Genomic DNA, 20,450 nt, shown 5'->3' with positions numbered 1-20,450 from the left:
CTAAATCTATAAATATATACACATAGATCTATTTCCCCATCCTCATATATAAATATATTTACATATGTACATGTCTTTATTTAGACCTCTATAAATGCCCTTTGCCTCCTAGTTCTTTCCTCTATTTCCTTTTACTTTCCTCTGGTCCCATTACCTTGCCAAATGGAGGACTTTTCAGCTTTGATGTTCTGGGATTTTACCCAACTTGTATGTTTGACTTGGTCTCCCCTTTCCATGCTAACAGTGGGTCTTAGGTCTCTGTTTGTTCCACCAGTTCCACAAACTCACAGACCCCCCCCCCCCAAGTCAGCTCACCTCTGTCTGAAGCTGAGCCCCCTGTGCCACCTGTTTCTGTCAGTCTTGTCACCTAGCGGCCACAACCATGAGCTCCAGTTCCTACTACAGCAATGCTAAGACACCTTTCCTTGCTGCTCCAGCCCTCTGGGACCATCTTTTTCTTAAAGTCCATAGCTCGCTATCCAGTGTTTATTTCCCCCATGGTATTAATTCTTCTCTAATTGTCTCATATTCGTGTTTTCATTTTCCCCAGAGGACATGGTCCCTGTGCTGTCCTTGTTGCCTGCTACCATCAAGTCAACCCTAAACTCACGGTGACCCCAGGCACCATGGGACGGGACTGTTGTGATCTGAGCCATAGGGTTTTCCTGGCTGTTTTCAGTAGTAGATCGCCAGGCCTTTCTTCCTATTGGGAATTTGGAAGCTCCAGCAAAATCTATTCAGCTCCACAGTCACACGCAAGCCTCCACTGACCAACGGGTGGTGACTGTCCAACAGGGGCATTGATTGGGAATCGCACCCCGGTGTCTTGCATGGAGGACAAGAATGAGATGAGCTGGGCTTTGAAGCTTGTCTGCTACGAATAACCATGCTGTTTTTGACCATTCACTCTCCCCCTCTATAAAATGAGGTGGGACAATAGATGCTTCCCCAAATTAAAAAGAATTAAACTAACAAGCACAAACTCTGGGGGAAGTTGCTGGCAGATAAATGCAGGTACTGCTGAGAGGGCCTTGACTGATGTCGACCTCCTGTGTGTCAGAGTGGAACCGTGCGCCAAAGCGTCGTCAGTGGTGGAACTTTTGGAAGTAGACTGCCTGGCCGTTCTTCTGGGGCACCTCTGGGATGGTCTCCATTGCTGGCCTGTATTTCTTTATTTTCCCAGCAGATGAGAGTGTTAGCCACTTGTATCACCCTTGGAACTCTCCCTGCAACATAGAAACTGTAGGAACCTCTGGCCATGTGATAATCGTTGGCTTTTGAACGTGTGGGGCACTTTCAATGATGATTTCCCTCATGGGTAAAAGGGTTTGGTCTCTCCCAGCCTTAGCATCCTGTGCAGAAACCCTCTTCTCATCAGGAGGTGTGGTGGGCCTCTCCTGGAAGCCTCACTGATACCTAGGAAGGTGGGGTGTGGCATAGGGAGAGGGTGGGGGTCAAGCTCTGGGCTTGTGGGGCTGCTCTGCTGCCTCCCCTCCCTCTCCCCCCAGATCTGAGCCAGGAATGTCTCGTGTCCCTCTGTCCTCAAGGTGGCTTCACCTTCTGCCCTGGCGAGGAGCGACCACTTAGCTGGTGAGAGCACACCCATTAAAGAAACAAATGGCTCTCTCCTGTGACAGAGGGAGGACTAAGGTGATCAGAGGGCTCTCTGTAATGAAGACAAGGGAGATTAATTAGGCTCTGAAGTGCTCACCGCCCCCTGAAATACTTAAGAGATTAAATGCCCCACGAGGCTTCCGGTAATGAATCTGCCAGGGACGCCAACGCTGCTCAGAGGCTCTTGGACTTGGTTCTATACTTTGTCCACCCCTCTGCTTGGACATCTTGGCGAGATCCTCTCCTTCATCCCAGCAGGCTGCGTCCATTTTATTTGTCCAACAGATGCATCCACAGCCATGCCTGGGCTGTGAGGGCAGGCTTGGGACCTCTCCGTTCCTTGCCCCCTCCCCACCCGAGTGCAGCCAGTGCAGATTCAGGTAAGAGGAGTGTATCTGCAGCTACCTATGGTCAGGCACTGAGAAAACTCCCTGTTTAAAAGCCATCTCTGGGGCCCAGGGCTCTCCTCCCCAGCATCTGTTTCCCAAGGGCCATGGTACCCAGGGAAATCTAGCTCTCTGACTAGATGTAAGAGGGTGGGACCAGGACGGCCCACAGGTGTACTGGATCACTTTGGCCCTGCTCATCAGGCAGTGACAACCTAGGGTGAGAGAGCCCCACTCATCCTGTCTAACTCCTCCAAGGATCTTTCCTGGCTGTGACTTCTGATGACCTTCAGACAGTCCTTGCTTTTACAGAAGTGGAGGGTGCTGGTGGACATTTCCCTGGGAAGCCTATTGTTTGACATTTAGAACACCTGGATGTTTGGCAGTTAGAACACCTGGGACCTCACCATGATTACCGTTTATCAAGAGCCCTTTGTAGGAGGAGCAATGACAGTTACTAGGGAGAGACATTTTGACTCCTGTCTCCAAAGGCTCCAGATACAAAATTCAACTCTAGTCATGGGTACCATCTATGACATAGTGGAAACTGGACAGGCTGTGGTTCACACAGACCTGAATTCAAATGCAGCGCCGCGATCTCCACGCTGTGTGACTTTGGACAAATCGCTTCACATCTCTAAGCTGCAACTTCCTCTTCTGTGCCATGGGGACAGTCTTATGTCGTCCTCCCTCATGGTGTCCTTGTGATGCTTACATGGTTTACTGCCCCTAAAGTACTCCGAATCCACGTGGATACTCAATAAGCAAATCACCACATCTTTCTCCGAGGAGGGGTGACTGGGCTACAGCTGCTCAGCTTCAGGACGGCAGCCTACGGTTTCACCACTGAGTCACCAGGGCTCCTTGTGATGAATGCATATGCAAATGATGAAGGACGCAGGTGGCACAAACCGTTAAGTACTCCACTGCTCTAGTGGTCATGGGTTGGGCTGTGAGCTGGAATGTCAGCAGGTTGAAACCACCGGCTGCTCCATGGGAGAAAGATGAGGCTTTCGACTTCTGCAAAGGGTCTTTGAAACGCACAGAGCAGTCCAACCCTGTCCTATGGGGTCACTCTGAGTCCACATTGACTCAATGGCAGTGACTTCGGTTTTTGGACTTGCCAGAGGTTGATCCTTGGAACTCCTGTGTAGGCACCTCAGAAGACAGGCCTGGCCATCTGTTTCCCAAATGTGAGAGGGCTGAGCCTAGGGGGCAGGTCTGCTCTGCATGGATGTGAGCGCCATAAGCAGGGGTTAGCTCCGTGGCCACCAATGACAACGTTGTATGCAAGACACGCTGTTTGGTGAGGTTTGGAGAAACAAAGTCACAAGACCCCATCCTGGCCAGCCCAGACCCCTCCCCACAGGCCAGGACAGAGCCCAAGCCCAGCATTCCCATGCTCTCCATGTGTGTGGGCTCGTTGAGAGTTGGAATCCACTGGCTGGCAGCTAACAACAGCAGCACTGCGGAGCAGGGCCACCTTGGGAAGGGTGCTGGGCCTCACCAGAGATCCTGTGGCCCTGTCTGCCGATAGCTTAGAGCAGCAGTCCTCAACCTATGGGTCGAGACCCATTTGGGGGTCGAATGCCCCTTTCACAGGAGTTGCCCGATTCATAACAGTAGCAAAATGACAGTGATGAAGTAGCAACAAAAATAATTTTATGGTTGGTGGGGGGTCACCACCACATGAGGAACTGTATGAAAGGGTCGCGGCATTAGGAAGGTTGAGCACCACTGACCTAGAGGCTGAAAGTGGGTTTGCTTGCGGTCTGAGAGCTACCAGTGAACTTCACTGCTCCAGCTCTGGGAGCGTGAACAAAGCGATAATTGAAGCCTAGATTCTGTGTCTGGCGATTAGCAAAGAGTTGTGACTATAGTCATGGAAACGTTGGCTTGGTTTTGGTCCTAGTTAATGTTCATCATGAGAACAACTTTTGATTAGATAGAGGTTCGATTTACTGTGTTGGGAGTTCTATTAGGGTACACGGCTCTGTGTGATCCTTCTGGGAATTCATCATCTGCCCTTATGCCGGAAAGTCTCTGGTGTTATTTGACAATACAGCAAATGAAAGGATACATGGGCAGAGTCAGAGTGTGGTCAGGGAGGAGTGCTAAGACATGACTGCGGGCATAAGACACGCCTGGGGGGCACACTGTGGCACTGGTGTGTGGACAAGGGTTTCCAGAGCACCTGCTTTGGGCCAGGTCAGGGTACTCCTTTCCCTCTGCTGGCATGCCTGCTGACATCAAGAGGCACTGTCCGGTTTCAGGAACCGTGTGTGTCCTTGGAGCGATAACATGGGACATCCCTGCTAGCTCTTCTGGTCTTCAGGCTTGGCTGTGATGTCTCATATTCCTGAAGGGGTCCATCTTTGGGTGGCCAGAGGAGCACTGGTTTCAAGATGCCACAGAAGGAAATAAGCAGTTTGTTGGCTTCACCTGCTGGGAAGGGCCCCTCCTGCTCCGAGATCTTGCCTCCCTTTGGGAAGGAGCTCACACCATGAGTGACGGACTTTGTAAGCAAGCAGGTGCTGCACCGACTCACGCTTTTGATGTAACATTTCAAGGCCCAGCTACTTCCAGACGCTGGTCCCTGGTTATTCTTGATGTCCTTAGCTGCTGTCCAGTCGGTCCCCAACTCATGGGCTGCTCTGCACAACAGAAGGAAACTCTGCCTGGCCCTGAATCATCCCAATGACTGGCTGTGGGTAGCAGCAGTGTGACTCCCTGGGCTGATTCATGCAAGTAGCTCATACTGTGCAGGAGGTCCATTGGTTGGGAATTGAACTGGACTTACTGCTTAGAAGGTAAGAATCCCACTAGTGAACCCAAATCTCTTGGGTGCTTGACAAAACTCATTAGATGTTCATAATAGTCTTACGAATTATCTTATTTTTACCTCATGTGGTAGGCTGAACAATGGTTTTCCAAAGATGTTCATGCCCTAATCCCTGAACCCTATGGAACATAGGTTCTCAGATGTACTTGGCCAACCACCCTCCTGTCGGGAAAAACATAAAAAGTACTCAGCTGCAGCCTGGCAATGAAAACGTGTGTTTCAGCCAAGAATCCAGGATGCAGTCCACGTGCCTGCTTCTGCAGCACTTCTGATTGGCTCAGTGTTCACTGACCCAGGGATGGCGCCACCCACTTTGGGAAACACTGTTTATAGAATGCTACCTTACCTGGTCAAAAGGACTGGGCCTATAGGATTAGGTTGCAGTTTTGAGATGGGCAGGGTATGCTGGTGGGCCACAAAGTAACCACAGAGGCTCTTGGAAGAGGGAGACAGGAGGGGCAGAGGCGATGTGACGATGTCGGCAGAAGTCATGGAGATGCAGTGCCATCAAGCAAGGAACGCCAACAGCCTCTCCAGACCAGACAAGGCAAGGGCATGCATTTGCCCCGAGGCCTTCCAGGGGGACACAAGCCTGCCAACACGGGGGACGTTAGCCTCATTAGGCCCATTTCAGACGTGGGATTTTTCAGACCCACAAGTGTTTGTGTGTATTGTTTCAAGCCACGAAGTTATAGTGGTTATTTGTTACAGAGGCAACAGGAAACAGACACACACTCACTAATCAAGGCATAGAGAGGTCAAGTAGCAAGGCTAAAGTCACAAGGCTAATAAGTGCTAGAGCTCAGTTTGGGCCCCACGCTGACCATGTGCTTGGCCACTCCGCACAGCCGCTCACCTGGTGTCCTCCTTTGTCACCAGATAACTGGAGGAGAGCAGTGCCTACTCACTCAGGAGGGCTAAGTCTTGACTGGAAATCATCCGACGGAGTGAGCCCCTGTGCCAGGGGAGCCTGTCTGCTCAGCTCCGACCGTCCGTCCCCAGACAGTGTTTTTCTCTAGCATCTGACCAGGGTGGTGCTAAAGGATTACATTGCCAATTGCGAGTTTAGAGGTTCAAGGCCACCCAAAGGAGTCTCAGAAGAAAGCTTGGCGATGTCCTCTGAGAGCCCAGGGAAGTACGGTTCTCCTCTGACATGATCTGGGTTACCATGAATCACATTTACTCAATGGTCACTCTAATACAGAGCAGGGGGGGAGGGGGGTAGGGACATAGCTGACCTCTTCTGGCTTCCCTGTTGCCATGAGGCCCGAGTCAAACAAGCCCCCATGATCCAGCCTTCTTTACCTATTCGGACACCAACCATCCTTCCCACACCACTGCCATCTGTGTGAGATTCCATAATTTGTTGCAATGGCCACACAGAACTCCCAACCCTCGCCCTTAAGGGGGTTTATTGGGGAAGCTAGGAGGTGACCACAAGTCAGGATCAGCGAACAGTAAGGATGCAGTTTCTGACCTCCTCAGCCAGCAATCAAGTCTCTCTTCAGTTTTCAGCCTCTCAGCCTCTTGGTAGCCAAGTATCTCGCTGGTTCTTAGTCTCTCAACTACATGGTCCCTTGGTTTTTGCCTCCATGGTCCAGGAAGCCATCTGGCCTGTCACTCTGTCCCACAGTTCCATAGTCTTGGGCTAGATAAGAAGAAGGGGTCCATAGTTGTCTCGGTGCCGATCCTCGGAGTCTCCGTGTCCCCGGCTGGGATGCATCTGGTCTCGGCGGCCTCCTTCACTTCAGAAAGGGATCTTGACTGTGCTCTTCTGAGGTCCTGGGGGTTTCTCTTTTCCCTACTGCTGCTTCAGAGAGAGCTCAGCCTTACAGCCAAGGGGTTAGGAGGAAAAACTGTCCAATCCCCTCTATTAGTGCTACCCCCCCCCCCTCATTTGCTTGTTGTTAGGTGCCATTGTTGTTGTTAGGTCCCCATAGCAACCCACTGCACGGTCCTGTGCCATCCTCACAGTTGTTCCTGTGCCCGAGCCCATCGATGCAGCTGCTGTGTTGATCCATCTCATCGAGGGTCTTCTTTTTGGCTGCCCCCTGCTTTAGCAAACATGATGTCCTTCTCCATGGGCTGGTTGCTCCAGAACTTTTGTCCAAAGTATGTAAGATGAAGCCTTGACATCTTTGCCTCCAAGGAGTATTCTGGCCTTCCTTTTTCTAAAACAGACCCGTTTGTCCTTTGAGCCATCCATGGTACTGTCAATGTTCTTCTCTAACACTGCAACTCAAATTCAAATGCACAGCTTCTTCTATAGTCTTCCTCGTTCCTCATTCGTTGACCAACGTTCACATGCATATGACGTGATGGAAAATACTATGGTTTAGATCAGGCACACCTTCATCCCCAATCCTTGCTCTTCAATACTCTAAAAAGGTCCTGTGTAGCAGACTTAGCTAATGCAACTCATCTTTTGATATATTGACTGCTGCTTCCATGAGCACTGATTGTGGATCCAACCTTTTCTCCATTTATCATGATGTTACCTATTGGTTCAGATGTGAGGATTTGGGTCTTCCTTACATTGAGTTGTAATCCATTCCAAAGCCTACAATCCTTAATCTTCATCATCATCAGCAAGTGCTTCAAGCCCTCACATTAAGCAAGCAAGGTTGTGCCATTTGCATACCATAGTTTTAAATAAGCCTTCCTCCAGGCCCGATGCTGCACTCTTCTTCACACGATCCAGTTTCTCTGATTATTTTCTCAGGATATATGAGGGGGTACCCCGCCCCAAACTGGAATTGTCATGGGCGGAGCGGAGCTTTTGTAGTACACATTTTTCACACCAGGTGAGCATTGAGTAACTCACTCTGAGTTAGTGCACCCAGGGTCGTCATCTGGGAAGGTTCTCTCTGCTCACAGACAATTTAAGAGAACAGCATGCTGCAGTGAAATTTTGTTTTTCCTGCTTGGAGAAAAATGCTGCAGAAACTGTTGTGATGTTGAACACAGCTTACAAGGCAGTGTTATGGGAAAATCTCAAATGTACGAGTGGTTTTCTCATTTCCAAAAAGGTGAAATGTTGGTTGATGTTAAACCTCATTCTGGATGTTCAACAGATGAACATGTTGACTCATAGTACATTTGGAGTTCGTTCCACCAGGTCAAACTGTTAATCAAAATTTCTGTTTAGAGGTTCTGAAAAGATTGTGTAACAGTGTGTGGAAAAAAAAAAAGGCCTGATTTGTGGCAGAAGGGGAACTGGTTTGCCACCACAACAATGTACCTGCTCATGCAGCCATCTTAGTGCACCAGTTTGGGGCAAAAAATAGCATGCTTCTCTTGCCCCACATACCTTACTCATCCTGCCTCATTCCCTGCGACTTCTTTTGTTTCTGTAAATGAAGAGGGACATGGAAGGACAGCTAATTGATGATGTGGAAGAGGTGGGAAAAAAATGAGGGAGGTGCTGTCAGCCATCCAAACAGATGAGTTTGAAAAATGTTTCCAAGAATGAAATTGCAGATTTGAAAAATATATTAAGTGTAATTGAAGATGATAAGGTTGTTTTGCAAAAAAAAAAAAAAAATTAACTACATAGCTTTGAAAAAAGATGACGGGTTTTTTTTTCTTGGGGGGATTGTACCTCTTCGTAGATTGAACATGTATGGTGTGAGTACACAACCCCAACACACACCTTTCCTGATTTTAAACCATGTAGTGTTCTCTTGTTCTGTTCCACAACTGCCTCTTGATCCATAGACAAGTCCGAATGAGCACAATGAAGTGTTCTGGAACTCCCCTTCTTCTCAAGGTTATCCACAGTTTATTGTGGTCCACATGGTCGAATGCCTTTGCATTGTGAATAGAACACAAGTCAACATCTTTCTGGTATTCTCTGCCTTGAGCCAAGATCCATCTGACATAAGCAATGATACCCTTGTTCCATGTCCTCTTTTGAATCCGGCCAGAACTTCTGGCAGTTTTCTGTCAATATACTGCTGCAACCTTTGTGGACGACCTAAAGCAAAATTTTACTTGTGTGCAATCTTAAGGATATCATCCTATAATTTGAGCATTTTGTTGGGTCACTTTTCTTTGGCATGGGTTCAAATAAGGATCAATTTCCAGTCAGTTGGCCAGGTAGCTGTCTTCCAAATTTCCTGGCATAGACGAGTGATTGATGTCCATTATACTTAATACATTTTTCAAATCTGCAATTTCATTCTTGGAAACATTTTTCAAACTCATCAGTTTGGATGGCTGACAGCACCTCCCTTGTTTTTTTTTTCTTCACCTCTTCTACAATTCTGCAGCTTGCTGAGACATTTCAGTGGGTATTCTGTTAATTCCTGGAATCCTGTTTTTGGATTATGCCTTCGGTGACATTTGAACGTCTTTCTTCAGCACTGTTGGCTCTTGCTCATTGGCTACCTCTTGAAATGGTGAAATGTTGACTAGTTATTTTTGGTACAGTGACCCTGTGTGTTCTTTTAATCTTCTCTTGATGCTTCCTGCATCATTCAATAGTTTGCATATTGAATCTTTCTGTTTACCTAGTTCTACCCATTTGTGGGACTTACAGAGACTTGGGTCTTGACTCCTTGCCATTGAGCCTCTATCGGGCAGGGTAGAAGCTCCACAGTGGCATTTCTGAGAGTGTACTTCTTTATGGGAGCCCAAAGACTCATCTTTCCCCCTCTTAGCAGGCTAGTGGTTTCAAACCGCTGACCTTGCAGTTAGCAGCCCAGTGCATTACCACTATGCAGCCAGGGTTCCTAGCAGAAAATTGAGTAGAAGAGCCGTATTAAGAAACTTCACTCCACCACAACCACTGTTTGTTTTTCATAATTGTATTGTTTTAAATCCAACCAGGCAAACCTGGCCCTAGACTCTCTGCCATGGGCTTGCCTGCTGGGAGCAACATTGACCTTCTTGCACTCGACTCGAGGTGCATACAGGATGTTTCACAAAGGGGACTCAAAGCAAAGCATAATTGGCATTTATTCAAATTGTGCTTAATTGAATACACCATCTGCACCTCAGAAAACCACATGAGGTACGGGCTCTGTAAAGAGGAAGTAATTTTCATTAACAGGATCTAAATTAGTCTGACACAAAGAGAGAGGCATATCTCCAGAAACAGCGCCCTGGCAAGTGCTGAAAGGGTACCCTTTCCAACCATCTGACACCCATCTTTCTGAAAGTGTTACCATCCTATCAACTTAAAAGGACCAGCCAGGCGGATTCTCTCTTACGTCACATGTTATGACACTGCGTGAATACTATGATGGCACCTTCCCTGCTGTCACACATGAACACGGTCTAAGATGTATTCCAAGACATTTACCCCCCACTTTCTTATCTGTCTAATCTTTGCAGAACAAAATCACATAGTTGGCAGTGACCCACTCAAAAACCCAACGCCACTGCCGGCAAGTCCATTGGGACCCACGGCGACCCTGTAGGGCAGAGAACTGCTCCTTAGCACTTCTGAGACTGCCAGTCCTTCTGAGAGCAGACAGCCTCACCTTTCTTCGGAGGAGCAACTGGTGGGTTTGAACCATCCATCTTGCGGTTTGCAGCCCAACGCCTACCCCACAGCACCAGTCAGGCTCTTTCCTTGACCCACCCCAAACAGAAAACCAAACCCACTGCCATGAGTCCATTCTGACCCTGTATTTCTGAGGCTGTAAGCATTTAAAAGAGTAGAAAGCCTCATCTAGAAGCATGGGTTCCCAAACTTATGTGGCCCACTGCCTCTCTTTTCAAGGAAAAAAAAATTACTCAGGGCTCCCTCTCCTCTGCCCCCCACAATTAAAACTTTTTGTACTATATCCCGTAATCCAGGATAAAGCGTAGGTATGTACTGCTTCTTCAGTCCCCCCTGGATCACTCCAGCCCCTGCCCCCCAGGGGGCAGTATCATCCACTTTGGGTAACAACTGATGTGGACAATAATACACTTTCTTGGTAAATACCACATTGCTCTGCGTGTCCCAGTTTCAGATCAGAATGTAGCTGATTGAAGTGTCCTTAGTTGATTGAGGCCTGGCCTCTGGATAGATTATGCCACAGAATTTCAGGAAACCCTTCAAAAGAAATAGGCCTGATAGAAGTGGGTTTTTAAATTTATTTTTAATTGCCACTTCTCTAGATGTAGCTGTTTCCATTTTACAATCTGTGTCAGGATCAGTGTGGTACGTGGTTCCTGAGTTAATAAAAACCCAGCGCAAACTCACTGCCATCGAGGTGAAGCCGACTCATAGTGACCTGATAGTAAGGTGACCAGATGTCCTACTTTTGGTGGGACAGTCCCGCCTTTTAACAATTTGTCCCATGTCCCATGGCATTTTTAAAAAGTCCCGATTTTTGGAAAGAATGCATGAAAAGCTAGGGTATACGGTTTTCGGCTGCCATGTGGCTATTTCACCAGGATATGAGTTTTATCAATGGTGTCCCCCTTTACCAATGTTAAAATCGGGTCACCTTACCCTATAGAGCAGGGTAGAACTGCCCCCTGTGATTTTCCGAGGCTGTAACTCTCCTGTAAGGAGATGTTCAATTGCCTACGGATAGGTAAAGCTTTCTTATACACGTTTCTCTAGTCTACCCAGACTAGTTAGAGCCTCGGAAACTCACGGGGGGCAGTTCTACCTTGTTCTATAGGGTCACTATGAGTCAGCATCACCTCAATGGCAGTGAGTTTGCTCTGGGTGTTCATTGACTCAGGTACTACATACCACACTGATCCTGACACAGACTGTAAAACGGAAACAGCTATGTCTAGAGAAGTGGCAATTAAAATGATGATGGCAACAAATGTACAAATGTGCTTGACACAATGGATGAATGTATGAATTGTGATAAGAGTTGAACGAGTCCAGAATAAAATGCTTTTAAAAAAAAAAAGAAGAAGAAAGAGCTTTATATACAAGAACAGTTGAATTTTGAGAAACCCTCCCAGCCCAGTCCAGGTCAAGTCTATAAGTCCGATGTTAGCCATATGTCTGTTACTAATCTATAAAGTCCTCTTCAGGCTCATGAAACACATGCAGTAGACACCGAATGCAGGAAGATCACAGGCCAGTGGGTGGGAAGTCTTGTGGCTCCAGTGCCATTATAAGTATCTCAGTGCTGGCAGGGGTCTCCACGTGGCTTCTCCTACTCCAGAGATCTGGCTCCAACACCCTCTCTACATGTGTCTTCTCCAAAGGGATGTCTTATAGGGAGTGAGCCAAGAGAGAGAGTGCCTCCTCCCTCCAAGGAGGAATGCGGGAGTTCCCAGAATCCTCAGTAGAAGGCCATGCCCACATAGAGGCCTCATTTTCTATATCCTGATTGATAGACTACACTCCATCCCTTCACTTTGAATCCTCAAATTGACACCAGATTATGTAACTACCACAGACCACCCCTTGTCTATTTGACACTTTCACATAACTCTTTAGCCACATATAATTTCAAACAAACAACAATAAAATCATGTCTGTACTTCACAGGATAAAACTAAAATGCATACAATTAAAAAATGTGCCACCCTCATTTAAATATTACATTCTATCAGTGAACAAACAAAAATAATCTATACTTATGTGAACACCTATATCTTAATCCTATAATCCTATGAATATTTTCCAGCACCGATGAAAATTGGTAAGCCAACCCCTCCGTGCCTTTATCCTCCTCATTTGGGGCATCTAATGTCTATATTGCCTACTGACATCAGCACAGCGCTCTGAGGAGACAATCATATTCTTTGATGTGAAGAATCTTAATTCAAGCTGGAACCTTGTGAAGTCCACATCTATAAACACAGTCAAATAAGGACAGGCCATACGTAAAGCCAGCAGCAATATGCTCCATTTCACAGGCTCAGAGATCTTCTTTTCATCTGGTCAGCTTCTGGTCAACTCAATGTGGACTGCCTCACTTAGCCTCATAAGGGTGCCCATTGGCTGCCTTGCCTTTAGACCAGGGGCTCGTTACAAATTCTCAGCAATCCTAGCCCCTTTGTTCTCAGTCATGAACTTCAGACTAGTCAACCCGCTCACTCTCTTTCTCCTCTAGTTCCTTGTAAACCAGGTCCATGGTGTCAGTGGCCAGACTCAACCTGTCTCTCTGTTGCTGCTTTTCTCCCACTTCCACTCAATAATGGATCCAAGTGGTCACCTAGCAAGCATTTCAGCCTTCCCACAGGCTCCCTTTAACTCCTAGAGAGGAGTTTTCTTCATGGTTCCAGATTTTTTCCAGCTTCTGACTAAAACTACTGGTTCAAAATTCAAAGAGTTCCCTTTTTAAATTCAATCTGTCAACAATGGCCCCTTAGGCAAAAGTCTCTTGGAATGCAAATATCCTGAGCACTTCAAAGAACTGGGTGGGATTTATCCTTTCAGAGCCTTCTTTGCAGATGCATCCTAGACTAATGTAAAGATCAGATTTTAATGGCTCAAGGCAAGTAGGCTTACAAACTCTCTTTTCATACTTCCCAACAATCATTTATGTAAAGTTTTATACTAGATTGTGTAACTACCACAGACTGGGTCTCAGGATAAGAAGCCAGGATGTGGAGTCGAATCCAGAGCAGGGCCTAGTCATCAAGAGTACTAGCAAGCACAGAGGAGCAAGAGGGGCCAGCAATCTTCCAGTACCACATTTCAGGATCTGGGACTACTGCAGAAAGATTGCTAGGGCACATTATCACCCAAGCTGACATTTGCTTTCCTGTGGGGTCCTGCCACACCTGGATCATACTGATGGATGGAGGTCAGTGACTGGGGCCAGGTAATCTGGGTAGCAGGAGCCCAGGGGGATGGAACAAAATGCCATGGAAGGTTGGGCCAGGTGGGCACCATGGAGTCATAGGCTAGTAGACAGCTTTGAAGCCCACAGCTCACCCTTTGACTGGGTTCTTAACATCTCCATTCTCTCTCTCAGATTGTGACCATCTTGGCAAACATGTCTGTCCTGGAGCAGTGCGCCTCTGACATCATTCAGGAGAATGGTATGTCTTTTCAGCAGATGCACACGTGACCTTGTGCTTTTGTGTTTGTGCACATATGTGAGGACAGGTGTGTGTGCTTATGTAAGCAACTGGGTCAGGAAATACTTGTGTGTATATTTATGTCCAGGTCTGCATCCCCTGCATTGTACATGTACTTTAGAGGACACGAGTGTGTTTCCCTGTGTGCCCTGTGAGTTTGTGCAGGGTGCGTGGCTGTGGACGCTTCTCTTACCAAGTTCTGAATGCATAGCCGCTGCTGGGCCCTCCACTTGGTTCTCAGGATGTGACTCTGTACACAATGTGATGCCTGCCCCCCAAAAGCACACCAGCAGGTGGGGAAGACAGTCATGCGAGTGAATGAGTACCAGAGAGCATCCCTGCCACTCAACGTAAATTCTGTGATAGCAGTAGGGATACAGTAGGTAAGGGGTGTTGTAGACACGAGTAGCAGGTGGAGAAGGCACTGTGAAGCAGGTGACATTTGAGACAGGTCTGGGAGAATTTGTCAGGACTTCCCAGGCAGAGGAGGTAGAAGAACATGTCAGTGTGAAGGAACCGAGTGTGCCCAGGTCTAGAGATGTGAAAGGGCAGCAGCTCACTAGCCCTGGGGTACAGAGGGTGTTTCAAGATGGAGGGGGGAAAGTGTGTGTGTACATACATGTATGCTAGTTTAGCAGGCAGTGACCTGCGTTGCAGGCACTTGACTACCGACCAAACATATAGGCAGTTTGAACCCACCAGCTGCTCTGCAGGAGAAAGATGCAACAGACAGTGTCCTTGAGCAAGAATTACAGCCTCAGAGACTCCACGAGCACAGTTCTAGTGTGTCCCCGGGAGCAGCTGCATTGGAATCGACTCAACAGCATGGGTGGGTTTGGGGATCTACGAGAGGAGGAGGGAGGGTGATCTCGAGGACCACAAACATTGCAAGAGAACTGACGTCGGCTCCTGCTTTGGGTCAGGAACGTCAGTGGTGTGGTGTCCACATGGGGAACCTTGCTTTGCGGGTGCCCTTGTAAGGTGGTAGCTCCCTATCACTGGAAATTTTCCCAGAAGGGGCCCTGCATTTACAGGGTAATTGGGTTAGGTGGGCTTTTTTAATTGCAAAATTGTATGACCCAGTAGTATCTCTAGCAGAACTTTGATTACCAAAAGTAGAACATATTGAAAGTCCATCTAGGGATAGGTATAGCATCTCTTCAAGGTGGGGGTGGGGGTTCAGTATCTCTCTTGATAATTTCTACTGCAAGTAACAGGGGTACCGGCCAATGATATCTCAAGCAGGAATCTGAAGTCCTTCATCCTGTGTATTCCATGAATATTTATGGAAAAGATGGCCCAGCCCACAACAGACCAAGTACTGGGGGACACAATACTAAGCAAGACAGGCGGGAGTACTTGCCATGACGGGCCTTACATTCTAGTGGAGGAAATAGAGAGAGAGAGGGTCAAGTGGTGACAATGCCACAGAGAGAAATAACAAGAGGGAAGGGTGTGGGGGTAGTGCCAGGGTGGAATGGGGTTGCTATTTTGCCCAGGGTGGTATGAAGAAGGAGAATTTTCATTATGCTCTCAAAGATAAAAAAATCTCTTCCTATGCAACGACGCATTCTAACTTGCAATCAAAGATCAGAGCCAGACCAATCCCTCTGACCAGTCATCTGAGAGCATCTTTTCTCCTGCTGGTGCGGAGGGGTCACCGAAGTCCAGGTGGGGTGGGACCACGTCTCACTGGCCTGGAAGCTGATGAAAGCAGTCTCTGCAGGAGAATGAGGCCTTGCAGGTGGGATCAGAGAGAGGTAAAGGCTTCCTGAGACTGGGAAATGAGGTAGCAATTAGCAACCGGTTGGAGACCAGAGACGCTAATGAGGCAGCATGGGCTGGGAGCCTGGGTGAGCTGCCTCAGCTCTTGTTAAACCCCCCTCTTCCAGGCTGCTCCACTGACCCAACTAGCATGCCCTACACCCCACCATTCTATGACAAATGGAAAGACATAATTTTGGCTAATTTCATATGGACGGGCTAATAATGCAAACCTTTACTGAACCAGCTGACACCCAGAGGCTGAGTGGTATTGCTTGTGGCCTGTTCATCTAGCCACAGAGCTTGAGCTTCCCGTGGTCAGCAGTCAGCTCAAGGTCCCGAGGGTCTGTGAACTGGAGTTGGGACTATCTGGCATTTAGAAATAGGCTGGTGGTTTACAAGCTCACCCAGTCAGCAGTTACTGAGACCGACTGTGTGCCTGGCACGGAGCTAGACAACACGTGTGCACACAGGCAAATGAGTCCCTATCTCTGTCCCAGGGATTCTCATAGGCTAGAAGAAGAGCCCTGCGCACCAAGGTGACAACAGGATAAAGGCGACATCTGCAGTCGAGTAACACAATAGAGCGTAGATGGTAGAGTGGGTACGAGTGAGAAGTGGAGTCAGGCTGTCTGGGTTGAAATCCTGCCTCTTAAGTCCAGCGGTCTTGGTCTTTGTTTCCCGATCTGCGTAACGCAGAGAGGATTGGGAAGATGAATCGACTGCATCTATAGAAAGAGTATCAGTGATTTCCAGCAGCAATGGCAGGCTCACGGGGTTCATTGAAGACAGTTTAACGAAGGGGCAATTTACAAGGAGTGATGCAGGCTGGGAAAGGGCCACAGTTGCAGCCTGGGCCCACGGAGACTGCAAGAGTGCCAGGTTTGACCGAGGTGAGTGCTGCGGTACAGGCTGGGTAGTTTGAAAGGTAGTTTTCTTAGCAGGATGCTTGTCTGGTGTGCCTTGTCCTGGAAGACTTGTGAACTAGCTTGTGTCCTGCTCAGGGCACGGTGAAGGTTGTGGGTGAGAAGCCGGAAGCTGTGACCCCTAGACTTGAGCACTCTGGGAAGCAGTGGTGGTGGTGGTGGTGGGGAGCCCCTGTTGGCCGATGCATGCAGCTCCTCCCATGGCTTCTATTCAGCAGCCTAGGCTGAGCTGTAGAGAATTTTGCAGAAGTACAGGATCGGAGGCTGGTCTTGAAGCTGTCACTCCTAGAGTCCCCCATTGAGCTTGACCAGATCTTAGGGTCTCCCTAGGTAGCCTAGAGGTGAAGAAATCTTAGCTTCTTTCTAGAGTCTTATAAACTATACATGTAAAGGAAACTTCATTTTTATATGTTTGTAAGCCTAGTCACAGGATGCGAGCCACAGTCATTCATTTGGTCTCCATCAGTGCCTATGCGTGTGTTACTCACTGTGTCATAAGCCTTGTTCTGGGTATTGGGATGTAGCCATACAGAAAACAGACCAATGGGCTCCCTATGTGGAGCTGACAGCTAATGCATGAGACACACTTCCCTGTCAGACTCCAGGACCCAGTCTGGGATTTGGAGAATCCTCCGGACCAAGAGGAATGAGTAAAATTTATTGTGACATTTGCCCAAGTTATGACTTGGGCACTCTCTATTCATGCCTCTCCAGGCCACAAGAGTGTACCCTGGAGGGCATGGCAGCTGTGAATTGGCCGATGGAGGATTTACCTCCATCATGGTCATGGAGCTGGGGGACCATGTCCCATTCTGTGGTCAGCAGGAGGTTTGGGGGAGAAGCATCTTGCCCCAAGATGAGAGGGTATGGTGGCCAAATTCACAGGGAGCCAAGAGAGACTGAGTCCCTGGAGGCTGTCAGAAGAGACATGGAGCACTCTGGGAAACTGGAAGAGAGAGAGATGCATCCTCTCCAAGACTGAAGAGTCTGAGGACCCATAGCGATGTGACCCACAATCGCTGTTCGTGGGGATCCAGGAGAGCTAGAAAATCGTAAGCACTGACGAGAGACACATGAGCTGAGACGGTGGGTTGAAACTAGCTCCTCTGTGAATGTGAGCATTACTTCCTCTCTTAGACCCTCAGATGTTCCATGATGGTACAGGAGAGAGGGCGAGGTTGGACAAGATGAATTCTATGGGCCCCTCTGGCAGGATGATTCGGGTCACAGGCTGTAAATTTATTTACATGTCTATAGGATGCATGAGTTTGTTACACTAATAGGGACTGGATCAAACTCACCTGAAAGGATATATGATAAGCTCAGACTCAGCATGGCTAGATCAAGAGGTAACACTTTAGAAGTCAAAAAATGCAATAGACCCTGTGAACTACCCAAACAGAGGCAAGTCCCTGTGGGCTGTGTCTCGGCTGAAGTTCATTCTAAAGTGGTAGGTGCTGGTAGATCCGGTGGATGCCGAAAAGGGCGTGGGGCCCGGGGAAGCTGAGGAGTGGCTCAGGTAGAATGTGGAGGTTTACTGCAGTCGGAGTTCTGGGAAGTCCTCGAATGTGGAATTGGAAGGAAAAGGACGCAGCAAGCAGTCTTTGCAGAAAGTTAGGTGGGAATAAGCACAGAGTGGGGAATGGACTTGGGTGTAGGTTTCCAGAACAATCAGAATACAGATCTAGTTTCTGGGGGAGGTAGGTGAGGCTTCTAAGCAGACTAAGGTCAGATTTAAATTTCTTAGTCTATTTATTTGATCGACTTCCAGTGTTTGAAGCCCCTTGAACATGTTTTCTCAAGCCATTAGACCGCCTAGGTTTGGGCAGCCTCCCGTCAGGGGAGGTCACCCTTTGATATATTTCTGATGCAGACAGAATCCGTGGTGGAAAAGGGAAGAGAAGGAACCAGATCATCTGAATTCTCATACTTGCTATCCCAACTATTACGTGAATGACCCTGGGCAAGCTACATCAGTCCTTTCTGTACCCACTTCACGGGGTGACTGGGAGGCTTCAGTGTGTGTGTGTGTGTCAGGCACTGAGTGTGTAGTTGACACAGCTCCAGGCATGTCTTCCAGGTGTCTTTCCCATGTTGTGACTTGGTGCATGCACTCGGTCACATGCACCCAGGCAGAAGGAGGATAAACGGTGGCCTCGTTCAGCTTCCTTCCGGTGGCTGAGACCTCCTAAGTCATCCTGATGGTCTTCGTTTGAACTCTCCTCTCTAGCCATCTGTACACCTGGCCCGCGAAGGAAGGCCCATGCTGGGACATGGGTGGCAACTGTTCCTTGTCTCCTCCCCAGGGGTCCAGCTTATCCTGGGCATGCTGTCTGAGAAGCCAAGGTCTGGAAACCCCGCTGAGGTGGCAGCCTGTGAGCGAGTCCAGCAGAAGGCAGCAGTGACCTTGGCCCGTCTCAGCAGAGACACAGATGTGGCGCACGAGGCTGTACGGCTCAGCTGTAAGTGGTGCAGGTTGTGGCTAGAGCGGAGGGTGGAGTTTTGGGGTGGGACGAGACACACAGCAAGGGCTGGCTGGGGTGAGCCCCACGCTCTGGATGCTGGGAAATGCAGCTGAGGCCAGTCTGGGGCAGAAATTCAAGGTGTAGCCTCAAGCCTAGCTTGTAGAAAGAGAGAGGAAGGGCCACAGGATGCTAAAGGTGGTTAAAACAGTGACTCATCTGCGGACTTCTTTAGTTAGGCTCCCAATCTCTCATTCATCAGCTCATTCCTTTACCCAGAGAGTTCATCCACTCTCTACTCATCCCTTTGCTCATTCATTAATTAGTGTATTCATCAATGAATGTAGTCACTACTTACTCATAAAGTTGATTATTCACTCATTCGTTTATTCAGCCCTTCAAAATAGTCTAACAGGTTCAGGGTACTCATTCAATTGTTAAGCTCTGCTCTGCATGCATAGGTGAGAGCGCCAAATAGTGTGCTGTTCTTGGCCACAGGGACTCACAGACTAAGGAAAGTGACCGAGATGGAAAGACACATTTGCACTTGAGTATGTAGCACGTATGCAGAGTTGCAGGGCCCTTTGCAGGGTAGAGGGAATAGCCTAGCTTTGACCGAGGGGAAGTGGGGTCAAAGGATGTTTTCAGAAAGCTGAAGGCTGTGGCTTGCAGGGTCAGTGGGAGTTCTCCAGGTGTGCACATTGGGAGAAGATGCGCCAGGCAGAAGCTAGAGAAAAAACAGCCCCTGGGTATGCTGAGTGACAGTTAGAGGCAGCAGAGGGCTGTTGCTCCATCAAGATGGTACGGAGGGTGCCCATAGGGGAAAGGTCCGCGGTGTCTTTTTAAATGAGTACAATGCCCATGTATTGGCAGTGCACTGTGCTGAGCTACACAAACAGAAGAACAGAGTGAAGCACTAAGCCCCAAGGGACTGACTGACAGCGTGAACATACAGATCCCTGGACTAAGTCTTACAGAGCTAAGTTGGAGGCCAAATACGAAGTGTCTATGTAACACGAGGTGAAAGAATTTCCACTGCGAGTGTACTGTCACGTGCCCACACAGCACCCCCAGCTTCCTCTTCCGTCACACCAAACTCTCTTTCCCGGAACTTTTACCCAGATGGGTCGGGGGTACGCGTAGGAGGATAATTTTTCGGTAAACATCTCTTTTCCCGACAATCTTGGGTCTTATCATTGAGCGGAGACAGGGCCCTTCCTGGAAGCATCTCCGTCAGACCTCAGTCTGCCTCCCACAGGTGTTGACCTTAAAGCGTGAGCTGAACAGGATCAGAATGGGCCTGTCGTCTTGGTAGGATGGCTGGGTGGTAGGAATTTCCTTGTTTGTGTATCTTTTGCTATTTCATAATATGTTTTGACAGGGCTTGATAAAAAGTCATTTTATATGGAAAAGTGGTTTCATTTTGTGAACTTTCCCCTGGAAGCCTTCTCATGGCTGT

At 48.3% G+C, this 20,450-nt stretch overlaps 1 protein-coding gene across 1 annotated transcript in view; it reads left to right on the top strand.

The window, feature by feature from the left end:
• Positions 1–20,450, top strand: part of INSC (INSC spindle orientation adaptor protein) — a 163,483-nt gene that overhangs the window by 138,156 nt on the left and 4,877 nt on the right. The window contains exons 10-11 of the mRNA XM_004711565.2: positions 13,734–13,800; positions 18,836–18,991. Coding sequence (XP_004711622.1) covers positions 13,734–13,800; positions 18,836–18,991 — 223 coding nt within the window. The remainder of the gene's footprint in view (positions 1–13,733; positions 13,801–18,835; positions 18,992–20,450) is intronic.

This window comes from Echinops telfairi, unplaced genomic scaffold (assembly GCF_000313985.2).
Source record: "Echinops telfairi isolate 266 unplaced genomic scaffold, ASM31398v2 ScPeMD7_60;HRSCAF=208, whole genome shotgun sequence".
NCBI classification, from domain to species: domain Eukaryota; kingdom Metazoa; phylum Chordata; class Mammalia; order Afrosoricida; family Tenrecidae; genus Echinops; species Echinops telfairi.
The sequence above is the reverse complement of the archived record's forward strand: the minus strand, read 5'-3'. Positions and strand labels throughout refer to the sequence as shown.